Source organism: Melospiza melodia, chromosome 25 (genome assembly GCF_035770615.1).
Source record: "Melospiza melodia melodia isolate bMelMel2 chromosome 25, bMelMel2.pri, whole genome shotgun sequence".
NCBI classification, from domain to species: Eukaryota; Metazoa; Chordata; class Aves; order Passeriformes; family Passerellidae; genus Melospiza; species Melospiza melodia.
In genome coordinates, this window is record NC_086218.1 from 8625832 (window position 1) to 8651182 (window position 25351).

Here is a 25351-nt window from a genome sequence, read left to right on the forward strand (position 1 = left end):
CAGCTTGGGCTGCCTGGAAAGGTGCCTGGAGCAGGTGACAGTTCTGAGACAGGAGCGTGGCAGGCGGTGGCACAGGCTGGGACAAAGCCAGGCCTGTTCCTGGGAAAGCACATCCCACAATGGCCCCGCTGGCTCCAGTTTCAGCCCTGTCACCAGCGTGCTGTGCAGTGCCATGGCAACTCGGTGCAGCAGTGCCAGTGTGAGGCCTGTGAGGGATGGAGGGACGGGAAAACTGTGTGGTGGATTGTGGTGGTGTTCACAGGGGTCCCAAGACCAGGGAAGAGACGAGAATCTGACTCCATGTTTCAGAAGGCTTGATTTATTATTTTATGATATATATATTATATTAAAACTATACTAAAAGAATAGAAGAAAGGATTTCATCAGAAAGCTAGCTAAGAATAGAAAAAGAATGATAACAAAATCCTGTGACTGACTGAGACAGTCTGGACAGCTGGACTGTGATTGGCCATTAATTAGAAACTACTTGGACACGCTGCTCTTTTCAAGGCAAAAAGGGATTTTTAAATTTCTGACTCCAACATTTATAGGTTTCCAAAAGCGACAGTGGCTTGGAGGGTGACAGTGCCACCTCTCCAATGACACTGAACAAACCAACAGTCCATCAAATTTCTCCTCCTCCATAAAAGAATGCAAAACAATGAGTTATTTACAGAAAGTCTGTGAGAAAGTTCCTTGCAAGAATGTAAACATCAGAAGGCTTGGAAAAATCTTAAAAAATCAGGGCGACACCGGTGCCCCGCTGTGGCTGGGTCCCAGTGCCGCCGTTCCCCGGGGTCCCGCGGTCCCCGTGTCCCGCTTTTCCGGGGTTCGGGGTCCCGGTGTGCCGGTGCCGCCGTTCCCCGGTGTACCGATGTTCCGGTGTCCCGGTGTTCCGTGTCCCGCTGCCCGGCAGGCCCCGCGCGGAGCCACGTGGGCGGCGGGAGATTCAAACCTCGGGCGGAGCCACCGGAGCCACCGCGGCCATGGAGGGAGCGGGGCCGGGGCGCTGTGAGTGACCGGCACCGGGGGGCACCGGGGGGCTGAGAGGCACAAGGATGAAAGCAGCGGGAATGTCCGGGGTGCAGGGGACGGGAGGGGACGAGTCTGGGGTACGGGTAAGGCTGGGGGTACAAGGGATGGGGGAACAGGCGGGTTTGGGGTGCAGGGGAATGTGGGGGGACAGACAAGGCTGGGGGCCAGGGGGATGTGGGGACAGGTGAGGCTGGAGGGGCAGGGGAATGGGGGAACAGATAGGTTTGGGGTGCAGGGGAATGTGAGGGGACAGGTAAGGCTGGAGGGGCAGGGGAATGGGGGAACAGGTAAGGTTGAGGGGGCAGGGGATGTGAGGAGGACAGGTAAGGCTGGGGGGGCAGGGGATGGGGGAACAGATAGGTTTGGGGTGCAGGGGATGTGAGGGGACAGGTAAGGCTGGCGGGGCAGGGGGATGTGGGAACAGGTAAGGTTGAGGGGGCAGGGGATGTGAGGAGGACAGGTAAGGCTGGGGGGGGCAAGGGAATGTGGGGAACAGATAGGTCTGGGGTGCAGGGGGATGTGAGGGGACAGGTAAGGCTGGGGGGGCAGGGGATGGGGGAACAGGCGGATTTGGGGTGCAGGGGGATGTGGGGGGACAGGTAAGGCTGGGGAGGCAGGGGAATGTGGGGCCAGCTGTGGGGTGCACATGGGGACAGGGACTCTGGCAGTGCAGAGGGATGGGGGAGCAGTCGGATTTAGGGGTGCAGGGGGTTCAGGGGGAACAGGCAGGTCTGCGTGTGGGTAGAGTGATGGTGGTGGCAAGGTGCCAGGCCCTGGGGACAAACTGAGGGTGACATATTTTGAGGGATGGTTTGTTGGGAGGCAGCCAGGTGCCCCCCAAAAGTCATGGGTGCCTCCAGCACCAGCAGCAGGGTAAAAGGGCCCCAAACCTGTCGCTGTGCTCCCCTGAATGCTTGCTCTGTGCCCTCCCCCACTCCAGTGCCAGCTCTGATGGCCGTTATTTGGGAAAAAGGGAAATTGGAAACTTTCCTTCCACTGCCAGAACTGTGACGTTGGTGCCACTCCCACAGCGCCTGTGGGAGGCTACTGCACCCAAAGCCTGGCTCCCTTTCCCAAATCACAGTTTCAGTGGCCATGGGGGCTTCAAAAAGCCTCCCTGCACAGGGGGCTCTGATGGGAGACCTCCTTTGTGCCCAGGTGAGCGCCTGACTGCCGATGAGATGGACGAACAGAGGAGGCAGAACGTTGCCTACCAGTACCTGTGTCACCTGGAGGAAGCCAAGCGGTGGGGCTGCATTGGGGACATCCTCGAGCTCACATTTTGGGGGGAAAAGGGGTGGTAAGGGGAGGGACAGGGGGAGTGGGTGGGGAATGCCCATAGTGCTGCAGAATGCTGCTTGGATCCTGTGGCTTTATGGCTCCTCAAAGCTGGTTGGGGGGTTGTGGTTTTTTGTGGGGGGGACACTCAGCCCTCCACCCAAACTGAAAACCACCCAGCAGCAAAAGCCTGAGGGCTGAGCAACCCTGCCAGGGGGGATTTATTGGCATGGAGTTGGGGGTGATGTCCTTTGGGTGCTTTTCTCTGGGGGTCTCTGCCATGCCCTATCCCTGCCCTGGCAGCTGGATGGAAGCCTGTCTGGGTGAGGAGCTGCCCCCACCCACGGAGCTGGAGGAGACCCTGCGCAACGGGGTCCTCCTGGCCAAGCTGGGCCACTGCTTTGCCCCTGCTGTTGTGCCACTGAAGAAGATCTACGACCCTGAGCAGACACGGTACAAGGTAAGGCTGTGGCACCAGAGGAAGGTGTGGTAGCCCTTGAGGTGTAGCCCCAAACCTTTCCCTCTCTGGTGAGTGCAGAGTGAGGAGGGACTTGCTGACAGCTGTGACCGTGTTCACAGGGGTCTTAGGATGAGGGAAGAGATGAGGATCTGACTCCATGTTTCAGAAGGCTTGATTTATTATTTTATAATATATATTATATTAAAACTATACTAAAAGAATAGAAGAAAGGATTTCATCAGAAGGCTGGCTAAGAATAGAACAAGAAGCAATGATAACAAAGGTTTGTGTCTTAGGCTCTCTGTCTGAGCCAGCTGACTGTGATTGGCCATTAATTACAAACATCCAACATGGGCCAATCCCAGATGCACCTGTTGCATTCCACAGCAGCAGATAACCCTTGTTTGCATTTTGTTCCTGAGGCCTCTCAGCTACTCAGGAGGAAAAAATCTTAAAGAAAGGATTTTTCATAAAAGATGTCTGTGTCAGACAGCAGTCACTGAGGGACTGCTCTCTAAGGGGGGCTGCAATGGGGTCCCTGGGGATCACAGGCATTGCCTCTGCCTTTGACCTCCTGCCTTGGCTGGGTTGCTCTGGGGGCAAGGGGGACCCCAGGGATGGGGAAAGTGGGGTTCAGCCTGACCTCAGCTCCTCTCTTCCAGACAGCTGGGCTGCACTTTCGGCACACGGATAACATCAACCACTGGCGTGATGCCATGAGCCACGTGGGGCTTCCCTCGGTAACACCTCCCCTCTGCTCTCCCCAGCCTAGGGGCACACTGGCCTTTGCCTTGTGCCACTACTGGGGGGTGCTGATATGGCAGGGGGGCTTTGTCTTTGCCCCCACTCTTTGACATCAGCCAACCCTGGGGACTGTCTCTCTGCCATTGTCCCTGATGTGTCTCTGTCTTGCTGGCAGATCTTCCACCCAGAGACCACTGACATCTATGACAAGAAGAACATGCCCCGGGTGGTCTACTGCATCCATGCACTCAGGTGGGTGCCCTGGCCAGGCTCTCATGGAGTGTGTTCATGCTCATCAGCCCTTTGGTGGTGTCACCTGTCAGCCTCAGGTGACACAGAAGCGTCAGGAGGGGATGTCACCGTGTGGGTTTGTATTTCAGCTTCTACCTCTTCAAGCTGGGGCTGGCTCCTCTGATCCAGGACTTGTATGGGAAAGTGAACTTCACAGGTATGTGCAGGGACACCTGGGCTGGGACTTGCCAAGGGGGGTTTGCCACCAGTGCTCTGGGGTCCCGTGGAGTGAAAGCCTTGGATGCCTTTTGCCAAAGCTGCCTCAGGGATGCTCACCCCAGTGTGGGGGCTTTCTGCACCCCTCTTGGTCTGGCAGGGGAGTGGGGGCTCTGCTGGCTGCCCCTGCTCCAGCACTGGGCTGTGGGGCTGGTGCTGAGCTGTGCTGCCTCTGCTCTGCTCCAGAGGAGGAGATCAACAACATGAAGCGGGAGCTGGAGAAGTATGGGCTGCAGCTGCCTGCCTTCAGCAAGATTGGAGGCATTCTGGCCAACGAGCTCTCTGTGGATGAAGCAGCAGGTGATGGGTGCCTGGTGGGGAGCAGGGTGTCAGCCTGTAGCAGGATTTTGGCTCAGCTACCAAATCTTCTATTTTTGGGGTGCGCAGACGAAGGAAAGAATGATGAATCTGACTCCATGTTCTTAGAAAGCTAATTTAGTATTTTATGATACTATATTGTATTGTATTTTCAAAAGCTAAAAAATATTTTTAATATATATATAAATATATTAAAAATATATTATATATACATATAAAATATATATATTTAAAAAATATATACTATACTAAACTATACTAAAGAATACAAAAAGGATACTTACGGAAGGCTAAAAGATAATAATGAAAACTCATGACTCCTTCCAGAGTCCTGACACAGATTGACCTTAATTGGTCATTAAGTCAAAACAATTCACATGAAACCAATGAAACAACCACCTGTTGGATAAACAATCTTCAAACACATTCCAAAGCAGCAAAACACAGGAGAAGCAAATGAGATAATGTTGTTTTCCTTTTTCTCTGAGGCTTCTCAGCTTCCCAGGAGAAGAATCCTGGGCAAGGGGATTTTTCCAGAAAAATATGACTGTGACAAACTGAATGCCAAATTTGGGGCCAGCAAACTGGGAAGGGGTGCCCTGGGAGGTGATGGTGGTCTGGGATGCACCTGGTTGTTCTCTTTGAGCCTGGCACGAGGCTGCAGGTGCTGGCACAGCCATTGCTGGGCAGCAGCAGCAGCAGCAGCTGGGGTTCTGCATTCCCTGGCTTGCTGTGAGACTTCCCAGGTGCTGGGAGCTCCAGCTGGGTCCCAGAAAGGGTGGCTTCCCACCATTGCCTGTGGAATGTCTTGTCCCACTGCGTGCAGGGATAAAGCAGATGGTCCCTCCTGCCCCTCTGTGTCCCATCTCACCCTCTGTGTCCCTCCCTGCCCCACCTGCAGTCCACGCTGCTGTGCTGGCCATCAATGAGGCGGTGGAGCGAGGGGTGGTGGCCCAGACCATGGAGACCCTGCAGAACCCCCACGCCATGCTGGTGGGCCTGCGCCAGGAGCTGGCAGGTGCCTACCAGGAGGTGCTGCACCAGGCCAAGCTGGAGAAGGGCAGCAGTGCCAGGAACAGGGTGAGTGAGGAGGGCGCAGGGGGCTCTGGGCTGGATGGGAGAGGAGCAGCCCCTTTGCTGATGGGGAGGTGGAGGGGTCCCTTGGCTGAAACACAGCCTGGGAGCCCTTGTGCTGAGCAGAATCATCTCAGCAGGAGATGTTTCCTCTTTGGGGGCTGGTTCATGTGACAGTGTCCACAGGGGTCTGAGGATGAGGGAAGAGACGAGGATCTGACTCCATGTTTCAGAAGGGCTTGATTTGTTATTTTATGATATGTATTATATTTAAACTATACTAGAAGAAAGGATTTCATCAGAAGGCTAGCTAAGAATAGAAAAAGAAAGAATGATAACAAAGGCTGACTGATTGGCCATTAATTAGAAACAACCACATGAGACCAATCGCAGATGCACCTGTTGCATTCCACAGCAGCAGGATAACCATTGTTTACATTTTGTTCTGGAGGCCTCTCAGCTCCTCGGGAGAAAAATCTTAAAGAAAGGATTTTTCATAAAAGATGTCTGTGACAAGTTCACCCAGGGGCTGGGGTTGGGAAATGAGCCCAGGCATCTGCAGGGGACCCCACTCTGCATGGTGGGGTGTGCTTGGGCAGAAAGCTCAAGCTGGGGAGTCCCTGTCCAGTGCCCACAGGTGATCCCTGAAGGAGAGGACATCTACGACTGGTGTCTGACCCAGGCTGAAATCCAAGGCAACATCAACAAAGTGAATGGTGAGCAAAGCTGGGCCTTCCCTCTGGGGGTTCTCCAGGGCTTATGGTGGGACCATGGTAGCCCTGGGCATGGGGAGAATAGTGGGCATAGCAGAAAGACCCAGTGGGGAGAAGGGCTGGGTGTGCATTTCCAAGGGGAAATTAAAATGATGGGTATGCAGGCTTTAGCCATAGCTGCCTTGCAGCCCTGTGGGATGATTTACCTGCTCACCTCTGGGGTGAACTGGCCTCTTGCAGTGCGTGGAGCCCTGGAAGAGGTGGACAATGCCCTGGAGAGACAGGATGTGCTGGCACTGCACTGTGCACTGCAGGAGCCCAGCCTGGCCCTGCGCTGTGTCCAGCGGGACAACCTCGAGCTCTACCTGGAGCAGCTCAGCACGGACAGGGAGGAGAAGGCACTGGTAGGGGCTGGCAGGAGCACTGGCAGGGGCTGGCAGGACCTGGGGTGCAGGGTGCTGGTGCTGGGGGGGCAGCCCATGCTCCCCAGGAAGAGGGAGGGCCCCGAGTGTGACGGTGGTCACAGGGGTCTTAGGATGAGGGAAGAGGTGTAGATTTGACTCTGTTACAGAAGGCTTGATTTATTATTTTATTATATATATTGCATTAAAACTACACTAAAAGTATAGAAGGAAAAGTTTCATCTCAGAGGGCTAGCTAAGCTAAGAATAGGAAAAAAAAAGAATGGTAACAAAGGCAGCTGCCTCAGACTCTCTGTCTGAGTCAGCTGGGTTGGCCATTAATTAGAAACAACCACACGAGACCAATCACAGATCCACCTGTTGCATTCCACAGCAGCAGATAACCTTACCTTGTTTACATTTTGTTCTTGGGGCCTCTCAGCTTCTCAGGAAGAAAAAATCCTAAGGAAGGATTTTTAATGAAAAGATGTCTGCGACACCTGGGCTGGGGAGTTGGCAGCTTTCTGCCAGGGGTCTGGGCATGGCTGCTCTGTGAGCACAAGCATGGTGAGCTGTGAGAGCTGACAGCTCTCTCTGCCTGCTGCAGGAGCTGGGCTACCTGGAGCTGCTGGAGCAGGAGGAGGTGCAGGCAGGGATCCTCACAGCAAACCGGAGGGGCGAGAAGGAGCGAGCCAGTGAGTGCCTGGGTGAACTCTTACTGCAGCTTCTGCTGCCCAGGAGCTGCTGGGCATGCTGGCAGCCTGGCCCTGAGGCAGGGCACAGCCCCCCTGTGCCAGCCCCCTGTGTGTCCCTCAGTGCTGCAGGCCGTCGGCCGCATCAACGCTGCTGTCCGCCAAGGGACGCCAGCCAAAACCTTGGAAGCTCTGCTGGACCCTGCAGCCCAACTGCCTGATGTGCACAGCCCTGCTGCACCCCTGTACCAGCAGCAGCTGGCCCTGCTGCAGAGGCAGCACCCACGGGTGAGACACCCCAGGGATGGGCCATGGGTGCCCTGGACAATGGGTAGGGTCGTCCCTTGCTGGGTCTGGGGTGCTTCCTTTGCTGCTGATCCTCTGGGGAAGCTGGGCCTGGAGGGAGGAGGAGGTGGAAAAGCTTTGGAAGCTCTGCTGGACCCTGCAGCCCAGCTGCCTGATGTGCACAGCACTGCTGCATCCCTGTACCAGCAGCAGCTGGCCCTGCTGCAGAGCCAGCACCCACGGGTGAGACACCTCAGGTGTGACCGTGTTCACAGGGGTCTGAGGATGAGGGAAGAGACAAGGATCTGGCTCCATGTTTCAGAAGGCTTGATTTATTGTTTTATGATATATATTACATTAAAACTATACTAAAAGAATAGAAGAAAGGATTTCATCAGAAGGCTGGCTAAGAATAGAAAAAGAAAGAATGATAACAAAGGTTTGTGGCTCAGACTCTCTGTCTGAGCCAGCTGACTGTGATTGGCCATTAATTAAAAACAACCACATGAGACCAATCCCAGATGCACCTGTTGCATTCCACAGCAGCAGATAACCATTGTTTACATTTTGTTCCTGTGGCCTCCCAGCTTCTGAGGAGGAAAAATCCTAAGGAAAGGATTTTTCATAAAAGATGTCTGTGACACCCAGGGATGGGCCATGGGTGCCCTGGACAATGGGTAGGGTCGTCCCTTGCTGGGTCTGGGGTGCTTCCTTTGCTGCTGCTCCCCTGGGGAAGCTGGGCCTGGAGGAGGAGGAGGTTATGTGGGTTCAGTGTCTCTGCCTGCTCTGTGCAGGGCGAGTTGGCACAGGAGGAGCTGTTTGTGGCTGTGGAGATGCTCTCAGCTGTGGCACTGGTTAACCAAGCCCTGGATGCCAGGAACCCCAGCAGGCTCTGGAGCAGCCTGGTCAGCCCTGCCCTGGGCCTCTCAGGAATTGAGGATGCAAATGCACAGCGGTGAGTTGGGCTCTCTGTTAGGGGCTGGGGTGAAGAAATCTTGTGGAAAGGGCTGGTCACAGTGCCTGGGCTTTTTGTGGCTTATTCCAGCAGCCTCCCTATCCTGTGCCTTGCCTCTCCCCTCTGAAGGATCTGCTCAGAATGCACCAAACCCTCCTTGGAATGCACTGAGCCCCGCTTGGAATGCTTCAGGTCATTGCTTTGTTTCTCTCCTGCAGGTACTTTGATGACTTGCTGCAGCTGAAAGTCCAATCGAGGAAAGCAGGAGCCGAGTTCCTGAGCTGGAACGACATTCAGGACAGCATCAACAACACCAACTCATCAGTGCAGGATGAAACCGACCGTGAGTGCTGCCCACACAGAGTTTGGGCATGCAGGGGGTGGCAGATATCCTCGGAGGGAGGTTGCACTGGGATTCCATCCCCAGTAAGACACCGGAGAATCTCACACCACCCTGGGCTGTGATTCCCTTGGTGCCTGGAGATCGGAGGGGCTGTAAGGCGGAGATCGGAGGGGCTGTAAGGCGGAGATCGGAGGGGCTGAAAGGCCGGAGATCGGAGATCCGAGGGGCTGTAAGGCGGAGATCGGAGGGGCTGAAAGGCCGGAGATCCGAGGGGTGGAAAGCGGAGATCGGAGGGGTTGGAAGGCAGAGATCGGAGGGGTTGAAAGCGGAGATCCGAGGGGTTGGAAGGCGTCTCCTCCCTTCCCTGCCCGCAGGTGTCCGTGCGCTCCGGCTGCTGAACGAGGCGCTGCTGCAGGAGGACCCTGAGGTGACACTGGCAGCGCTATTGCTGGTGCCAGCCCTGCCCGACGTCGCCCTCCCCACTGCCCCGCGCTACCACAGTGTCCTGGCCCGGGCACGGAGGCAGAAAATCCAGGTGGGGGGGGTCATCAGCTGTGGGGACCCTCCATGGCAGCATGGCACACCCCCTGGGACCGTGCCTTGGTCACAAGACTGTGAAATAACCCCCGCTGGGGGTTATTATTATTGATATTATTATTATCATTATTTACTATTATATTTATACATTATAATATATCTAGATATTAATTTTTATTATACATATTTATTAGTCACTATTATATTACATTATTATACTACATTATTATATTTTATTATTATATTTCATTTTATTATTATAATTGTTATATAATTATAATTTATGATTATATTTTTATTAGATTTACATATCATTATTTATATATTATTATTATATTTGTATATTAGTTATAGTTATTATATTACATAATTACTATTATTATTACTATTATCATTACATTATTATTATTATTTATAATATATCTATATATTAATAATATTTATTTATCAGTTATTATATTTTATTATTATATTTTATTATTATATTGCAATATTATATTATATTAAATAATTATATTTCATTTTATATATTAATTTTAATATTATGATATTTTAATATATATTTACTATTATATTTACATATTATTATTTATTATTATTATTACTGCTACTACTACTACTACTACTATTATTACTATTATCAAAGCAGGATGTGCCCAGCTCACCAGAGCCCATCTCCCCCATCTCCCAGGCCACCCAGGACAGTGGAGCTGCTCTTTGCTGGGAAGAAATCCAGGAAGGGGTCTGCCAGGCCAACCAGGACACAGCGGCAGCCAGGAGGAGTGAGTGCTCACCCCATGTGGGTGCTGCTGGAGGCTGGGGGACAAGAAGGGGCTGATGTGAGCCCCTCTGCTCCCACAGTGGCTCTGGGCATAGCTGCCATCAACCAGGCCATCAAGGAAGGGAAGGCATCACAGACACTGAGGGTGCTGTGCAACCCTGACGTGGCCCTGCATGGGGTGGTGAGTGCCTGTGCTGAACCCTACCAGGAGCAGCTGGCGGCTCTGATGGCCACCAAGGGACCAGCAGGTAAAACCCTGGGGGCTGCAAAACCTCCCCTACCCCTGGTCAGGGTGTTCTGGGGGAGCAGCACCCTGCAGCAGCTCCCATCCATCCTGGCATGCAGGGGGCACAAAGCCATGCTGGGTCAGGCACAGGCTGCTGGATGGGGCCGAGTTCTACCTGAACCTGCAGACCTTGGAGGGCAGCTGGCAGTGCCCACGCCATGGCAGCTTCTACACCACACACCTGAGCAGGGAGGAGATGCAGGTATGGCAGGATGGGCTGGGCGGGTGTGATGGTGTTTGCAGGGGTCTTAGGATGAGGGAAGAGATGACATGTTCCACCATCCCAGGGTGCTCCAAACCCCATCCAACCTGGCCTTGGACACTTCCAAGGATGCCACAGCTGCTCTGGGCACCTGTGCCAGGGCCTCTCCACCCTCACAGGGAAGAATTTCCTACCAAAATCCCATCCATCCCTGCCAGCTGGCAGTAGGAAGCCATTCCCTGTGTCCTGTCCCTCTGTGGGCACAGGGAGGTTTTGTTTCACCTGGACCAGCCCCAGCACATCCTGTCCAGCACCCAGGCACCACCAGCACTCCCTGCATGGCACAGGGCATCACTGTGCTTGCATTAATGCCCCCAAAGGGCATCACTGTGCTTACATTAACCCCCTTGCACACCCAGTTGTAATAGAGCATCCCCAGGTCTGTGCTGAAGGTGCCACCTCCCCAGATCCCTCACCAACTCCAGCCTTGCTCCTGCTCCCTCCTCACTGCCAGAATTGCCTCCAGGAGCACAAAGGAGCTGCCAGATGGGTGGATTTTGGGAAAAAAAAAAAAGTTAAAAAAAGAAAAGGAATGAGGGAGTGTGACGGTGTTCACAGGGGTCTTAGGATGAGGGAAGAGATGAGAATGTTGACTCCATGTTTCAGAAGGCTTGATTTATTATTTTATGATATATAATATACTAAAACTATACTAAGAGAATAGAAGAAAGGATTTCATCAGAAGGCTGGCTAAGAATAGAAAAAGAATGATAACAAAGGCTCGTGACTGACTGAGACAGCTGGGCTGTGATTGGCCATTAATTAGAAACAACCACATGAGACCAATCACAGATCCCCCTGTTGCATTCCACAGCCAGCAGATAACCATTGTTTACATTTTGTTCCTGAGGCCTCTCAGGAGGAAAAATCCTAAGGAAAGGATTTTTCAGAAAATATGGCTACAGGTGGGCAGCGCTGGCACTGAGCTGGTGCTGCCTGGTGTCCTTGCAGTCTGTCATCGCCCGAGTGACGCTGGCCCACGAGCGGGAGCGCCTGTGGGCATCCCGGGTGGCGCTGGTGGTGAAGCTGCAGGCGCGGCTGCGCGGGTTCCTGGTGCGGCGCCAGCTCGCGGCACGGCGCCACGTCCTGCAGGAGCAGAGGCCAGCTGCCATCAGGATCCAGGTGACACAGCCAGGGCCTGTGCCTGCTCCCAGCACAGCCACACAAACCAGGGGCAGCCGCTCGCAGCCCCTCGCAGCCCTGGGAGGGGTCAGTGCTTGCTGCTCTCTGGTTTTACTGCCAGGACCCCTGAGGCCCTGCAGAGAGCAGTGAGGGGCTTGTTCCTCTCACAGTGGCTGCTGCTTTCCTCTTTCCCCATGCTGTGTTATTCTCTTTCTTCATGTGCTCCCTGAAAAACCAGTGGAGTCACAGTGACCTCACTCAGGTCTCTCTATTTGGTGTAGAGAGGGGTCAGTGCTTGCTGCTCTCTGGTTTTACTGCCAGGACCCCTGAGGCCCTGCAGAGAGCAGTGAGGGGCTTGTTCCTCTCACAGTGGCTGCTGGTTTCCTCTTTGCCCTTGCTGTGTTATTCTCTTTTCTCATGTGCTCCCTCAAAAACCAATGCAGTCACAGTGACCTCACCCAGGTGTCTCTACCTGGTGTACAGAGGGGTCAGTGCTTGCTGCTCTCTGGTTTTACTGCCAGGACCCCTGAGGCCCTGCAGAGAGCAGTGAGGGGCTTGTTCCTCTCACAGTGGCTGCTGGTTTTCTCTTTCCCCATGCTGTGTTATTCTCTTTCTTCATGTGCTCCCTGAAAAACCAGTGGAGTCACAGTGACCTCACTCAGGTCTCTCTATCTGGTGTAGAGAGGGGCCAGTGCTTGCTGCTCTCTGGTTTTACTGCCAGGACCCCTGAAGTGCTGCAGGGAGCAGTGATGGGCTTGTTCCTCTCACAGTGGCTGCTGCTTTCCTCTTTCCCCATGCTGCTGTGTTACTCTCTTTCTTCATGTGCTCCCTGAAAAACCAGTGGAGTCACAGTGACCTCACTCAGGTGTCTTCTTGTGCCCAGGCTTGCTGGAGGGGGTACAGGCAGCGCAGAGCTTACCTGCACAGGCTGCACTACCTGAAATCCAACACAGAGGCTGCAATCAAGGTTTGGAGGATTCTTTCTTCGGCCTTTGTTCTCATGTTGGGCATTGTCACCTGCTTGTTCAGCTTGTGAGGGTGGCATCTACCCCTGCCCAGCGCAGAGGAGCCAGGGGGGATTGTGGCAGCTGGGCCAGGGCAGTGTGTGAGTGGACAGGGGAGAAAAAATCATACAATAGAATAGTTACCATGGGCTCACTGGGGCTGGAAAAGCCCTTGAAGATCACTGAGTCCATCTCAGCACTGCCAAGGCCACCACTAACCATGTCCTCAAGTGCCACATCCCTGTGGGTGTTAAATCCCTCGCAGGATGGTGAACCCACCACATTGCTGGGCAGCCTGTGCCAATGCCTAACCACCCCTTCTATGAAGAATTTATCCTTAATATCCAACCTAAACCTCCCCTGGAAGTTCTCATGATCCAGATTCCAAATGTTTGAACATCTCTCCCAGATCCAGGCAGCTGTGAGGATGTGGCAGGCACGGAGGAAGTACCAGGAGAGGCTGCATTATTTCAGGCAGAATGTAAGGGATGAGATGGGATGGGAATGGGGTGGGATGGAGTCAAACAGCTCCTGCAACTCTGTTGGTGTGGATGTAGGGGGATGATCTGGAGCAGTTGGATCCCTGTCCCCGAGTGCTCTCAGTGCAGCTGGAAGAACTGATTCATCCTGGCAGGGGGGACAGATGGGAAGGAATAGGTACCTGGTGGGTCTGGAAGCCAAACTCTCAGGTTTTGTGAAGTGTGAGGAGAGCAAAACCACTCCAGTTCCATCAAAAAGCAACAATGACTTCAAGATGTCCATTAAAAGGGGAAGGAATTTTTGGGGGAGAAAAGGGGAGGGTGTCAGCTGTAGGAAGTGAAGCTGCACTCCTGGAGTTGCTGCAGCTTCTGATATACAGTGAGTGGAGGGGAATGACCACTGAGAAGGGCAGAATCCCACAATCTCTCCTGTTTTGTCGAGACCCTCATCCCAGGCCTCAATACATTCCTGGCAGTGGGACCAGGCAGCAATGTGCTTGCCCAGCACTCCTTCACTCCCCATGTGTGTTAGGGACACTATGGAAAAACACCTCCCACCCCCTTGTTTGTCTTGGCAGATTAAAGCTGTAGTTAAAATCCAGGCTTTTGTGCGAGCCAACAAGGCCCGTGGGGATTACAGGCTGCTGGGTAAGTGTGTGCCTGCTCATTGCTGCTCTGAGTGTGATGGCTAATTGGGAAGGGGACTCTGCCTCCAAAAGAGGGAAGCAGTTATGAGCAGGGCTGCTGGTGGCCCCTTGGCAAGGACAGCATGGCAGAGCCTTGATGGTCCTTGATCATCAGCTCTGGTGCTGCCCCTCTGCCCCCAAAACTTCCTGGAGGTTTTTGCAGTGTGGCTGTGTGCTGTTCCCGTGCCCTGGTGCTGCAAGGAGATGCTTTTTGGGGAGCAGGATGGGGTGTCTGAGGGTCTGTGGTGGGGGAAATTATTCATGGCCTTACTGGGCATTGCTGCAGTCCACACCAAGAGCCCACCCTTGAGCATCGTCCGGCGCTTCATCCACCTGCTGGAGCAGAGCCAGCACGACTTCTGGGAGGAGTCAGAGGTGCTGAGGCTGCAGGAGGAGGTGGTGAAGAGGATCCGTGCCAGCCGGCAGCTGGAGAGCGACCTGGACCTCATGGACATCAAGATTGGGCTGCTGGTCAAGAACAGGATCACTCTGCAGGTACAGAGAGAGGGGGAGGACTTGGCTGCCTCAAGCCAGCCTGCCCTCCATGGCATTGCAGCTTGGGCTTGTCTCTGCTTCACTTTTTAAGCAGTTGGAGGGGTTGGGGAGCACTAGGGTGTTGTCATCTTATTCCAAAAGTTCCATGGTGATTTCTCATGGGCAGCTCCTTGCAGCACTGACTCCTTCTTCCTCACATCACAACCAAGGAACTCCAACTCCCTTCTCTACCAGCTAACCCACTCTTCTGTAGCACTCTTCTTCTTCTTGGACACAGCTGTGGACTATTAAGGGCAGGCCTGTTCCTAATCTTTGCTGACTGGTACAGCTGCAACTCCTCAGGTCTCAGAATCTCTGCTGGCCACAGTGACTCTGTGTACAAGTCTCTTTTCCCAGCCTGGTAGTCAAAGAAGGAATCAGGATTTTTTTGTTCTTGTTCTCAAGGTTGTTTATTATTTCTTATCTATAAAATTCTTTCTCTGACTCACTGAGGTCTGTTCAGCAGGTCAGACAGAGGCACACTGGTGTTATCTTTTTATACTAAAAACTATGTGTACATTACTTACCATAACCTCCCAATACCTATCAGCCATGATAGACAGTGAGTTTCTACCTTAAACCAATCCAAAAGTGTCACCATCACAGCAGAAGATGGAGGCTAAGAAGAAGAAAGAAGGACTGGACACACTGAGATTTCTCCATCTTGCCTCCTGAGCCCCCATTCTAAAAACCCCAAAAATCTATTTTTCACCCTGTGATAAACTATTAGTCTACTTAAACAATCTTGACTTGTAATTCTTCATATAAGGTTGGTATTTTTTTCCACATGTCAAGATCAAAGGCACAGGGGTTTTGGGCTCTGTGCCAAGGTCTCTGAGCCCCCTGGCAGGGGTTTGAGCCATCCAGGGCAGCCAGAGGAATTTCCTGTGTTCTCACTCAGGGCTGAGATTGCCTTCTGCACTACTCTCCTGCATTCTGTCCCTCCACACTAGGGTGCCTCTGGCTGTCCCAGAAACTGGTCAGAACTCCAGAGCCTCAGGCAGACCCCAGTGCTTCTCTGCCCCCACCACAGGAGGTGGTGTCTCACTGCAAGAAGCTGACCAAGAAGAACAAGGAGCAGCTCTCAGAGATGATGTCCATGGACAAGCAGAAGGGCCTCAAGACACTCAGCAAGGAGAAGAGGCAGAAGCTGGAGGCCTATCAGCACCTCTTCTACCTGCTGCAGGTGGGGCTGGGGTGTGGTGGTGTTCACAGGGGTCTTAGGATGAGGGAAGAGATGAGGGTCTGACTCCATGTTTCAGAAGGCTTGATTTATTATTTTATGATATATATTATATTAAAACTATGATATATATTATATTAAAACTATACTAAAAGAATAGAAGAAAGGATTTCATCAGGAGGCTGGCTAAGAATAGAAAAAGAATGATAACAAAGGTTTGTGACTGACTGAGACAGTCTGGATAGCTGGACTGTGATTGGCATTAATTAAAAACAACCACATGAGACCAATCACAGATGCACCTGTTGCATTCCACAGCAGCAGATAACCATTGTTTACATTTTGTTCCTGAGGCCTCTCAGGATATTCTCCTCAGGAGAAAAAATCCTAAGGAAAGGATTTTTCAGAAAATATCCTGGCTACACTGGGGGGCTCTGCTCTGTCCCCCACAGCTCGGGGGGCAGTGCAGGGACCTGGCCCTTGGCTACCCCACCTGAGCCAGCTTGGTGTCCCTCCTCCCTGCAGACACAGCCAGTGTACTTGGCCAGGCTGATCTTCCAGATGCCCCAGAACAAATCCACCAAATTCATGGAGTCGGTGATCTTTACTCTTTACAACTACGCTTCCAGCCCACGGGAGGCTTATCTGCTGCTGCAGCTCTTCAAAGTGGCACTGCAGGAGGAGATCAGGTGGGTGTCCTGCTGTGGGAAAGGCAGGAGGAGATCAGGTGGGTGTCCTGCTGTGGGAAAGGCAGGAGGAGATCAGGTGTGTGTCCTGCTGTGGGAACAGGGAAAGGCAGGATGAGATCAAGTGGGTGTCCTGCTGTGGGAAAGGCAGGAGGAGATCAGGTGGGTGTCCTGCTGTGGGAAAGGCAGGAGGAGATCAGGTGTGTGTCCTGCTGTGGGAATAATGAAAGGCGGGAGGAGATCAGGTGGGTGTCCTGCTGTGGGAACAGGGAAAGGCAGGATGAGATCAAGTGGGTGTCCTGCCCAGGGAAAGGCAGGAGGAGATCAGGTGTGTGTCCTGCTGTGGGAATAATGAAAAGCAGGAGGAGATCAGGTGGGTGTCCTGCCCAAGGAAAGGCAGGAGGAGATCAGGTGTGTGTCCTGCTGTGGGAAAGGCAGGAGGAGATCAGCTTTGTATCCTGCCCAGGGAACAGGGAAAGGCAGGAGGAGATCAGGTGGGTGTCCTGCTGTGGGAAAGGCAGGAGGAGATCAGGTGGGTGTCCTGCCCAGGGAAAGGCTGAACTGCACCAGCTTGGATGCTGTTGTCTCTGCTGCCTCCTGCTTGGAGTACACCCAAACCCTGCTCCATCCCCTCTGTCCCCAGGTCCAAGGTGGACCAGGTTCATGACATCCTGACGGGCAATGCCACGGTGATCCGGCTGCTGGTCGGCTTCTACCGCAACCTGCCTGGGCAGAGCGCCCTGAGGCACATCCTGGCTGGCCCCGTGCAGGAGGTGCTGCAGGACAGGACCCTCAGCATCAACACTGACCCCGTGGACATCTACAAGGCCTGGATCAACCAGACTGAGTCACAGAGTGGGCACAGAAGGTCAGAGCCTGGGGAAGAAGGCTTGGCTGGGCCACAGGGTGTGGGCATTGAGATGGTGATGGGGTCCTGTGCTCCCTTCACAGCAAGCTGCCCTATGAGGTGAGCCCTGAGCAGGCTCTCAGCCACCCCGAGGTCCAAAGGAGGTTGGACATTTCCATCCGCAATCTCCTGGCAGTAACAGACAAGTTTGTCTCTGCCATCACCTCTTCTGTGGACAAGATCCCGTGAGTATCCCCACGGTTTCTGTGCCCACCCCAGGAGTGCTCTGGGCTCTCAGGTGTCTCCAGCAAGGCCTTAGAAAGGAGGTTGGATTATGGGGGGGCTTCCTGGCCCCTTTGCTACTGTAGGACTGAGTTACTGCACTGTCAGCAAGGAGAACCCCAAATATCAGCAGCACCTCATGGGCTGGCTTGTTTCTTGTTTTTCTGCTGTTTCTGGGCAGTTTACTGCTGACATTGAGATGCATGCCAGCTTTGTGGTGATCTCAGAGGATGAAGGCCTCCTCCAGAGATGCCTGGATTGGCAGCAGGGTGAGGGGAAGGAACTGAGGGGTGCTGTAGCTGCCAATCCTACCTGTGGGCTTCTCCATCACCCCAAAGCAGGGAAAGGCAGGAGGAGACCACCCAGCTGGTGGTTTGCTGCTTCCTGGATGATGGGTAGTAGGACTGGGTCATCGGGGTGGACTCACATGCTGATGGTCCTCTCCCTACCTCTCCTCAGCTATGGGATGCGCTACATGGCCAAAATCCTGAGGATGTCCTTGGTGGAGAAATTCCCCAAGGCCTCAGCAGAGGAGGTCGATAAGGTACCGTGGGACCGGGGCACCTGCATGGTTTGGTGGGGCTCAGCTGTACATGAAAGGCCACCAAAGGTCCTCTTGACTTAAAAACACCTCCAAGTCAACATTTTCCTTGAGCCACTAAGGAAATGCCAAGGGTGGGCTTTTCCCTGCACTGCCATCTCTTTCAGGAGGGTCCTACCATGCAGAGCAAGGATGAAACCTCCTTCCCTGCTGAGGTGTCACCTCCTTGGGCCCTAACCAAGGATGAAACCTCCTTCCCTGCTGGGGTGTCACCTCCTTGGGCCCTAACCAAGGATGAAACCTCCTTCCCTGCTGGGGTGTCACCTCCTTGGGCCCTAACCAAGGATGAAACCTCCTTCCCTGCTGAGGTGACACCTCCTTGGGCCCTAACCAAGGATGAAACCTCCTTCCCTGCTGGGGTGTCACCTCCTTGGGCCCTAACCAGGGATAAAACGTCCTTCCCTGTGATGGGAAGTTTTCGGACTGGGGAAGAGACGAGGATCTGACTCCATGTTTCAGAAGGCTTGATTTATTATTTTGATATGTATTACAATAAAACTATACTAAAAGAATAGAAGAAAAGGTTCTCATCAGAAGGCTGGCTAAGAATAGAATAGAGAGGAATGATAACAAAGGTTTGTGGCTTGGGCTCTCTGTCTGAGCCAGCTGACTATGATTGGCCATTAATTAGAAACAACCACATGAGACCAATCCCAGATGCACCTGTTGCGTTCCACAGCAGCAGATAACCATTGTTTACATTTTATTCTTGAAGCCTCTCAGCTTCTCAAGAGAAAAAATCCTAAGGAAAGGATTTTTCATAAAAAGATGTCTGCGACACTTCCCTGCTGAGGTGTCACCTCCTTGGCCCTTAACCCAAGTGCTCCCCAGCCTGTCTCCATCCTAGATCGTGGGGAACCTGCTCTACTACCGCTTCATGAACCCAGCAGTGGTGGCCCCTGATGGCTTTGACATCGTGGACATGTCAGCAGGGGTGGCCCTGCGCCCCGAGCAGCGCCGCAGCCTGGGCGCCATCGCCAAGGTGCTGCAGCACGCCGCTGCCCACAAGGCCTTCCAGGGGGACAGTGCCCACCTCTGCGGGCTCAACCAGTACCTGGAGCACACCCACAGCAAGTTCAGGTGGTGGGCATGGGGTGGGAGGGTGGCTTGGAGCCCGTGGTAGGGTTATGGGGCTGAGCGAAGGGGTCTGTCCCTGCAGGAGGTTCATCTCTGCTGCCTGCTGTGTCCCTGAGCCTGAGGAGAGGTTTGACATGGATGAGTACTCAGAGATGGTGGCAGTGGCCAAACCAGTCATCTACATCACTGTGGGGGAGCTCATCAACACGCACAAGGTCAGGGCATAAAGCTCAGGGCAAGCTCTGTTTCCTCTGCTCCCACCCCCTGGGCTTTCTGCTGGATTTCCTCCCATTCTTCTTCTGTATTCCACCCCTGGCACAGCTTCTCTCTATCTGACCCTTTTTTCTCTTCTAAGCAAGGAAATAACCTGGATTCTGCAGGTTTGTCCTTTTACAAACCTCAGATCTTCTCCATCCCCTCTTGGGTGTGAATGGTGGCCCTCCCTCACTCTCCATTTGCATCCTCCTTTGCCACTGATTCATCCCTTGCATGTCCAGCTCCTGCTGGAGCACCAGGACTCCATCACATCACACCCCAGTGACCCCCTGCACGAGCTCCTGGAGGATCTTGATGAGCTCCCTACAGTCCAGTCCCTGCTTGGTAGGTCAGATTCTGGGATCTGATGGGAGGAGGGTGGACGTGGGCACCCTTTCCTTGCACAAAGCTTGAGCTGGATTGCTTTGGGCATGGGAAGCCAACCCTCTAGATCCCAACAAAGCTAGCAGGGCTCTCTGTGCCCTCACAGGGGACAGTGTTGGCAGCCTGGCAGACAGCAGTGCTGAGCAGCTCTCCCAGCTCAGCAGAACAGAAATCTCCCTCACCCTCACCAACAAGCTGGTGCCAGTGGCCAGCAGCGAGGAGAGTGACACGAGGAGCCTGCTGCTGAGGTGAGGATGGGCTCTGGGGGCATCAGGAGGGTACTGGGATGCTCAAGGAGGGCAAAAAACCCTTGGGAGGCAACTGAATATTGGGTGGAGGGTGATGGTCTGGAGCAGATTCCTCACATCTCCCTCTGGTCTCTAGCACCAAGCAGATGCTGGTGGATTTGATCCAGTGCCAAGCAGGAGATTCCCTCCCAGACATCTTGTGGACACCAGCCTCAGAGCATGAGGTGGGATGTGTGAGGCTGCTGCTAGGGATGAACTGAAAAACTTGATGGGCAAAGGGTGAAAAAGTTCTCAGCAAAAAGCTGCCCTGCTCCTCTCAGAGGTTTGGCCACTGCTCTTGTGATCCAGCAGTGCCTGGACTCTGTTTTTTCAGAAAAATCACCTGTTCTGGGCCACATCAAAGTGTGGGTGGAGGAGTTCTACGGTAAATTCAAGGTGACTCCTGTGGCAGGGAGAAATGATTAATCTGACTCCATGATATCAGAAGGCTAATTAATTGCTTAATTATACTATATTATTCTGCACTATATCTAAGCTGAAACTGCACAAGCACTCAACTGCACAAAATCGTGTGACTGTCAGGACACAGTTTGCAGAGATTGGTCAAGAAAACAAAACACCATCACTTTGGGTAAACCATCTCCATATTGCATTCCACTTTGGCACAGCACAGGCACAGCAAATGAGATAAGAATTGTTTTGATCATTCTTTTCTCTGCTTCTCTCAGGTTCAGAGAATGTGAATCCCGCACAGTTCGCTCGTTCCATCTCTGTACCCCATTCCAGCTGTGTTCCAGACTGACCCTTTCTCATCTTTAGGAAGCTGCCCATGAGCACCTGGTGTGCCAGCGAGCTCTGTGGGATGCCCAGTCCTCTGCCCAGCTGAAGCACCACCCCTGCCTGGCTGCCAACAGCCAGCTCTCCATGGAGGAGAAGAAGCGCAAGGTCATCCGCAACCTGCGGCGCTTGGAGAGCCTGGGGCTGGTGCACTCTGCCAGCCACTACCAGGAGCTCATTGATGAGCTGGCCAAGGTGTGCTGAGCTGGGAATCACCCCTAAACCCCCGGAGGTGCTGCTCTGGTAAAGCTCCCCGTGACAAACATTGGTTTTCTGGCGCTGCTGTTTCCTGCAGGACATCCGGAACCAGCGGCGGCACCGGCAGCAGCGGCGCGGGGAGCTCCTGAAGCTGAGGCACACCCTGGAGGGCCTGGATGCCAAGACTCTGTTTTATGAGGAGCAAATTGATTACTACAATCAGTACATCAAGACCTGCCTTGACAACTTGGCAGCCAGCAGCAAGTGAGGTTCCTTACCAAAAATCAGTAATTTTTTAAAGAAAAATGTTGTTTGTTTTCATTGCTCTCTGGTTGTTGGGAGTCCTGGAGATGTTGGGGATCCAAGGGGTCACAGATGGCCAGAGGTGAGCTCTCAGCATGTGCTCCCTTCTCTTCCAGGGGCAGTGGGAAGAGCAAGAAGCTGCCATCTCTGCACTACACAGCAGCCCAGCTGTGGGAGAAGGGGGTGCTGCTGGAGATCCAGGACCTGCCACCCAGCCAGTGAGTGACCCTGCCCCAGGGGAGGAGCTCCTGCTTGGGGTTATTCAGTGCAGGGCCAGGAGCTGGACTTAATGCACTCAGAGATCCTTGTGGGTCCCTTCTGATTCAGGATATTCCGTGATTCTATGAAAATTTGGGCAGGTAGAGGAAAATAACTGAGGAGGAGGAGGATGCACGTGGGCCACTGTTGTCCTGCTATGTGGGACAAGTTTTGTGTAGGAAAGTTGGGATTTGCAGTGGGGTCTGGTCTGGCTGCTGTGCTGATGCACTGGGTGGGTGAGCTGCTCCCTGGCTGTGTTAAAGCTTTTGGCAGTGAGTGGCTCTGTCTTCTCAGGCTCAAGAACGTGGTTTTTGACATCATCCCCTGTGAGGAATCAGGGAAGTTCCAGGTGAAAGCCAAATTCATGGGGATCGACATGGAGGACTTCCAGCTGCACTACCAGGTGGGAAACCTGTCCTGCAGCTCCTGGGGCTCACAGGGACGGGGACAGCCAGGGTGTGTGGGGCTGGCTGCTGTCCCCACACCTGCAGCTCTTGTGGGGACTTGGAGCCCGTGTGGAGCCCTGCCCTCTTGGGGTTTATGTGGTTGAGATGACCCCAAGGTGTCAGAAAGTCTCATTTTCCCAGCCCTCAGACTGAAGAAGGAGTCAGGATTCTTTGGCTGTGGTTTTCAAGGTTGTTTATTCTCTGTTATCTCTAACATTCTTTTCCTGACCTGCTGAGGTCTGTCTGGCAGGTCAGGTTGTGGCACACTGACTGCCCTCAGGGCGGTGTTAACTTTTTATACAAAAAACTATCTGTACATTATTCACAATGATATTCCAGTACCTATCACCATGTTAGACAGTGAGTTTCTACTCTAAACCAATCCTAAAGTGCCCTCATCACCCAGAAGATGGAGGCCAAGAAGAAGAAAGAAGGACAAGGCACACCCAAACCCCTCCATCTTGGCTTCTGAACCCCCCATTCTAAAAACCCCAAAGTTTTACTTTTTCACCCTGTGACAGACAAACTATCATTCTACTTAAACTCTTGTGGCTTGTAAATCTTCACATAAAGTTGGTAATTTTCTCCATGGGTTAAAATCAAAGGCACAGAGGTCTTTGGCTTCGTGCTAAGGTCTCTGGGCCCTCTGGCAGGGTCTGGAGCCCTCCAGGGCAGCCAGAGGAGTTTCCTGGGTTCTGACACAAACCCAGCTCCCTGTGCCCGGGCTGGGCACCCGGCAGGGCACAGTGCCAGTGACAGTCCCCTCTCCCACAGGACCTGCTGCAGCTGCAGTACGAGGGCGTAGCGGTCATGAAGATGTTCCACAAGGCCAAGGTCAACGTCAACCTGCTCATCTTCCTCCTCAACAAGAAGTTCTTCAAGAAGTGACAGGGTCAGGGGTGGGGCTGGAGGGAAGGGAGGGCAATAAAAACCTGCCAAAGAGACCTCAGGGTTGGTGGTGCCAGGGCAGGGGAGCTGCTGCTGGCCATGGAGCTTTCCTGCATGGATTCAGTGCCTGGCTGGGGAACTCAGGGCCCAGCCCCAGCCCTGGGCACCCTGAGCTTGGTACTGAACCAGTGCCCAACCTCCCTGCAGGAGGATGCACTGCCAAAGCTTTTGCAGCTTTTAAAATCTATTTAATCTGGGTGTTTTGGCTGTTTAATTCCTGTGTTGCCAACAGCCAGCTGCCCACTCTGTATTTCTGGACACTACACAGCTTCTACTGATATAATAAAGGTATCTTATTTATCTATATATCTAATCTGTCTATCTATCTATCTATCTATCTATCTATAGATATATATCTATATTTATATATATGTATCCATATCTATATGTATGGATGCATATATATAAATATAGATATGGGTATCTATCCATATCTATATTTATATATGAATATAGAAATAGATAAGAAATATATATATCTATATATCCAAATCTATATACATATATATATATGGATAGATATATATATAAATATAGATATATATATTTCTTATATAAATATATTTCTTCCTCACACTAAGGCTGCTCTGCAGAGGAAGTTTTTTTGGGAATTGGAATCTCCCTCCCTGCTCAATAACTGCCATGGGACCTTGGGGCAGCTCAGGGGTACCTGATCTATTGACATCCAAGCTCTGTTTTGTCTTTGGAAAGTCGTGTTTATTTGTGAGGTTTTTATGTGTTTTTTCTTTCCCTCTTGTCATAGAAAAGCCTCAAACTGTGCTTATTCTGTCCCCATCCATGCTGCAGGGGAAGTTTTTTGGGGAATTGGAGTAGGAATCTCCCTCTCTGCTCAATTACTGCCATGGGACCTTGGGGCAGCTCAGGGGTACCTGATCTATTGACATCCAAGCTCTGTTTTGTCTTTGGAAAGTGATGTTTGTGAGGATTTTATGTGTTTTATTTTCCCTTCTCTCATGGAAAAGCCTCAAACTGTGCTTATTCTATCCCTATCCATGCTGGATTCCCAAAGCTGCTCTGCAGAGGAAGTTTTTTTGGGAATTGGAATCTCCCTCCCTGCTCAATTACTGCCATGGGACCTTGGGGCAGCTCAGGGGTACCTGATCTATTGGCATCCAAGCTCTGTCTTGTCTTTGGAAAGTGATGTTTGTTTGTGAGGTTTTTATGTGTTTTATTTTCCCTCCTCTCATAAAAATGCCTCAAACTGTGCTTATTCTGTCCCCATCCATGCTGCAGGGGAAGTTTTTTGGGGAATTGGAGTAGGAATCTCCCTCCCTGCTCAATAACTGCCATGGGACCTTGGGGCAGCTCAGGGGTACCTGATCTATTGACATCCAAGCTCTGTCTTGTCTTTGGAAAGTGATGTTTGTTTGTGAGGTTTTTATGTGTTTTTTCTTTCCCTCTTGTCATAGAAAAGCCTCAAACCGTGCTTATTCTGTCCCCATCCACGCTGCATTCCTGCTGTGCTGCCTCTGCTTGTAAAGATGTAAATAAAGACGTACCAGAAGTAAAAATAAAGATGTATCAGGAAATGCAGGATTTCTCTGGATTATCTCGTTTCCCTGTGCTCCTCTCCCTTTGTTTCCCAGGGTGTTTGAGGCTGCTGACATTTCCTGCAGCTCCTGGCCAGGGAGCAGCCGCTCCCAGCAGTGCAGACTCAGGTGCTGAGGCACCAGCTCAGCTCTTGCACCGAAGGGAATTTAGGCCACTTTCAGGCACACTTAATTCTTAAATAAATACTATGATTATGTCTTCCAGAAGACTATGATTATATCTCTACAGGAATGAAGTGGGATCAAGCTGCAGCACTTTGCTGTGTTTAAAATAGGACCAGGCTGCCATTAACCTGTTGGATGCTGCACCATCTGCAGGGACAGGATCCTGGGGAAAGTTGCTGCTGCACAATTCCCATTACCACATGGGTTTTTATCTCCTGCTTACCATATTTGTTTATTTTTTTTCCCTGCTTGCCTTTAGAGGAGGATCCAGCATGTCTCTGGCTGTGGTTTGCTGCTGCCAGCCTCCTCCCCCAGCAGCCAAGCAGCCACTGGCTTTGCACCAGCAGCATTTGGCACGTTGAAACCCCTTTTTTGGGGTGCTTTGGGGCTGGAGGGGAACCCTGAGGCAAAGAACTCCACCTCATAACACCAATCCCAGCTATTCACTAAGCACAGTTGCAGCATGGGCTGCAGGGGACTCGGTGTTGCTGTGGAAAAAGCGATTTTTATTTTTTTTTTGCTTTTTGGCTCCTGGGAGTCGTGCTGTGGCCAGCCATGACTCAGAA

The 25351-nt window shown here is 52.4% G+C and overlaps 1 protein-coding gene across 1 annotated transcript; it reads left to right on the top strand.

The window, feature by feature from the left end:
• Positions 1–936: 936 nt before the first annotated feature.
• Positions 937–24599, top strand: IQGAP3 (IQ motif containing GTPase activating protein 3). The gene is made up of 39 exons (XM_063176410.1): positions 937–1011; positions 2194–2281; positions 2617–2773; positions 3436–3513; positions 3693–3769; positions 3898–3965; positions 4211–4324; positions 5244–5422; positions 6045–6132; positions 6370–6533; positions 7138–7225; positions 7347–7510; positions 8302–8462; positions 8681–8805; positions 9180–9340; positions 10034–10124; positions 10204–10371; positions 10469–10611; positions 11623–11793; positions 12677–12760; positions 13207–13278; positions 13855–13924; positions 14249–14457; positions 15530–15682; positions 16205–16368; positions 17009–17233; positions 17317–17457; positions 17954–18038; positions 18943–19175; positions 19255–19387; positions 19670–19772; positions 19918–20059; positions 20196–20283; positions 20879–21091; positions 21192–21358; positions 21514–21615; positions 21950–22058; positions 22876–22993; positions 24480–24599. The coding sequence occupies exons 1-38, from the start codon at positions 987–989 to the stop codon at positions 22987–22989; spliced, it is 4917 nt and encodes a 1638-aa protein (XP_063032480.1). The 5' UTR covers positions 937–986; the 3' UTR covers positions 22990–22993; positions 24480–24599.
• Positions 24600–25351: the final 752 nt, after the last annotated feature.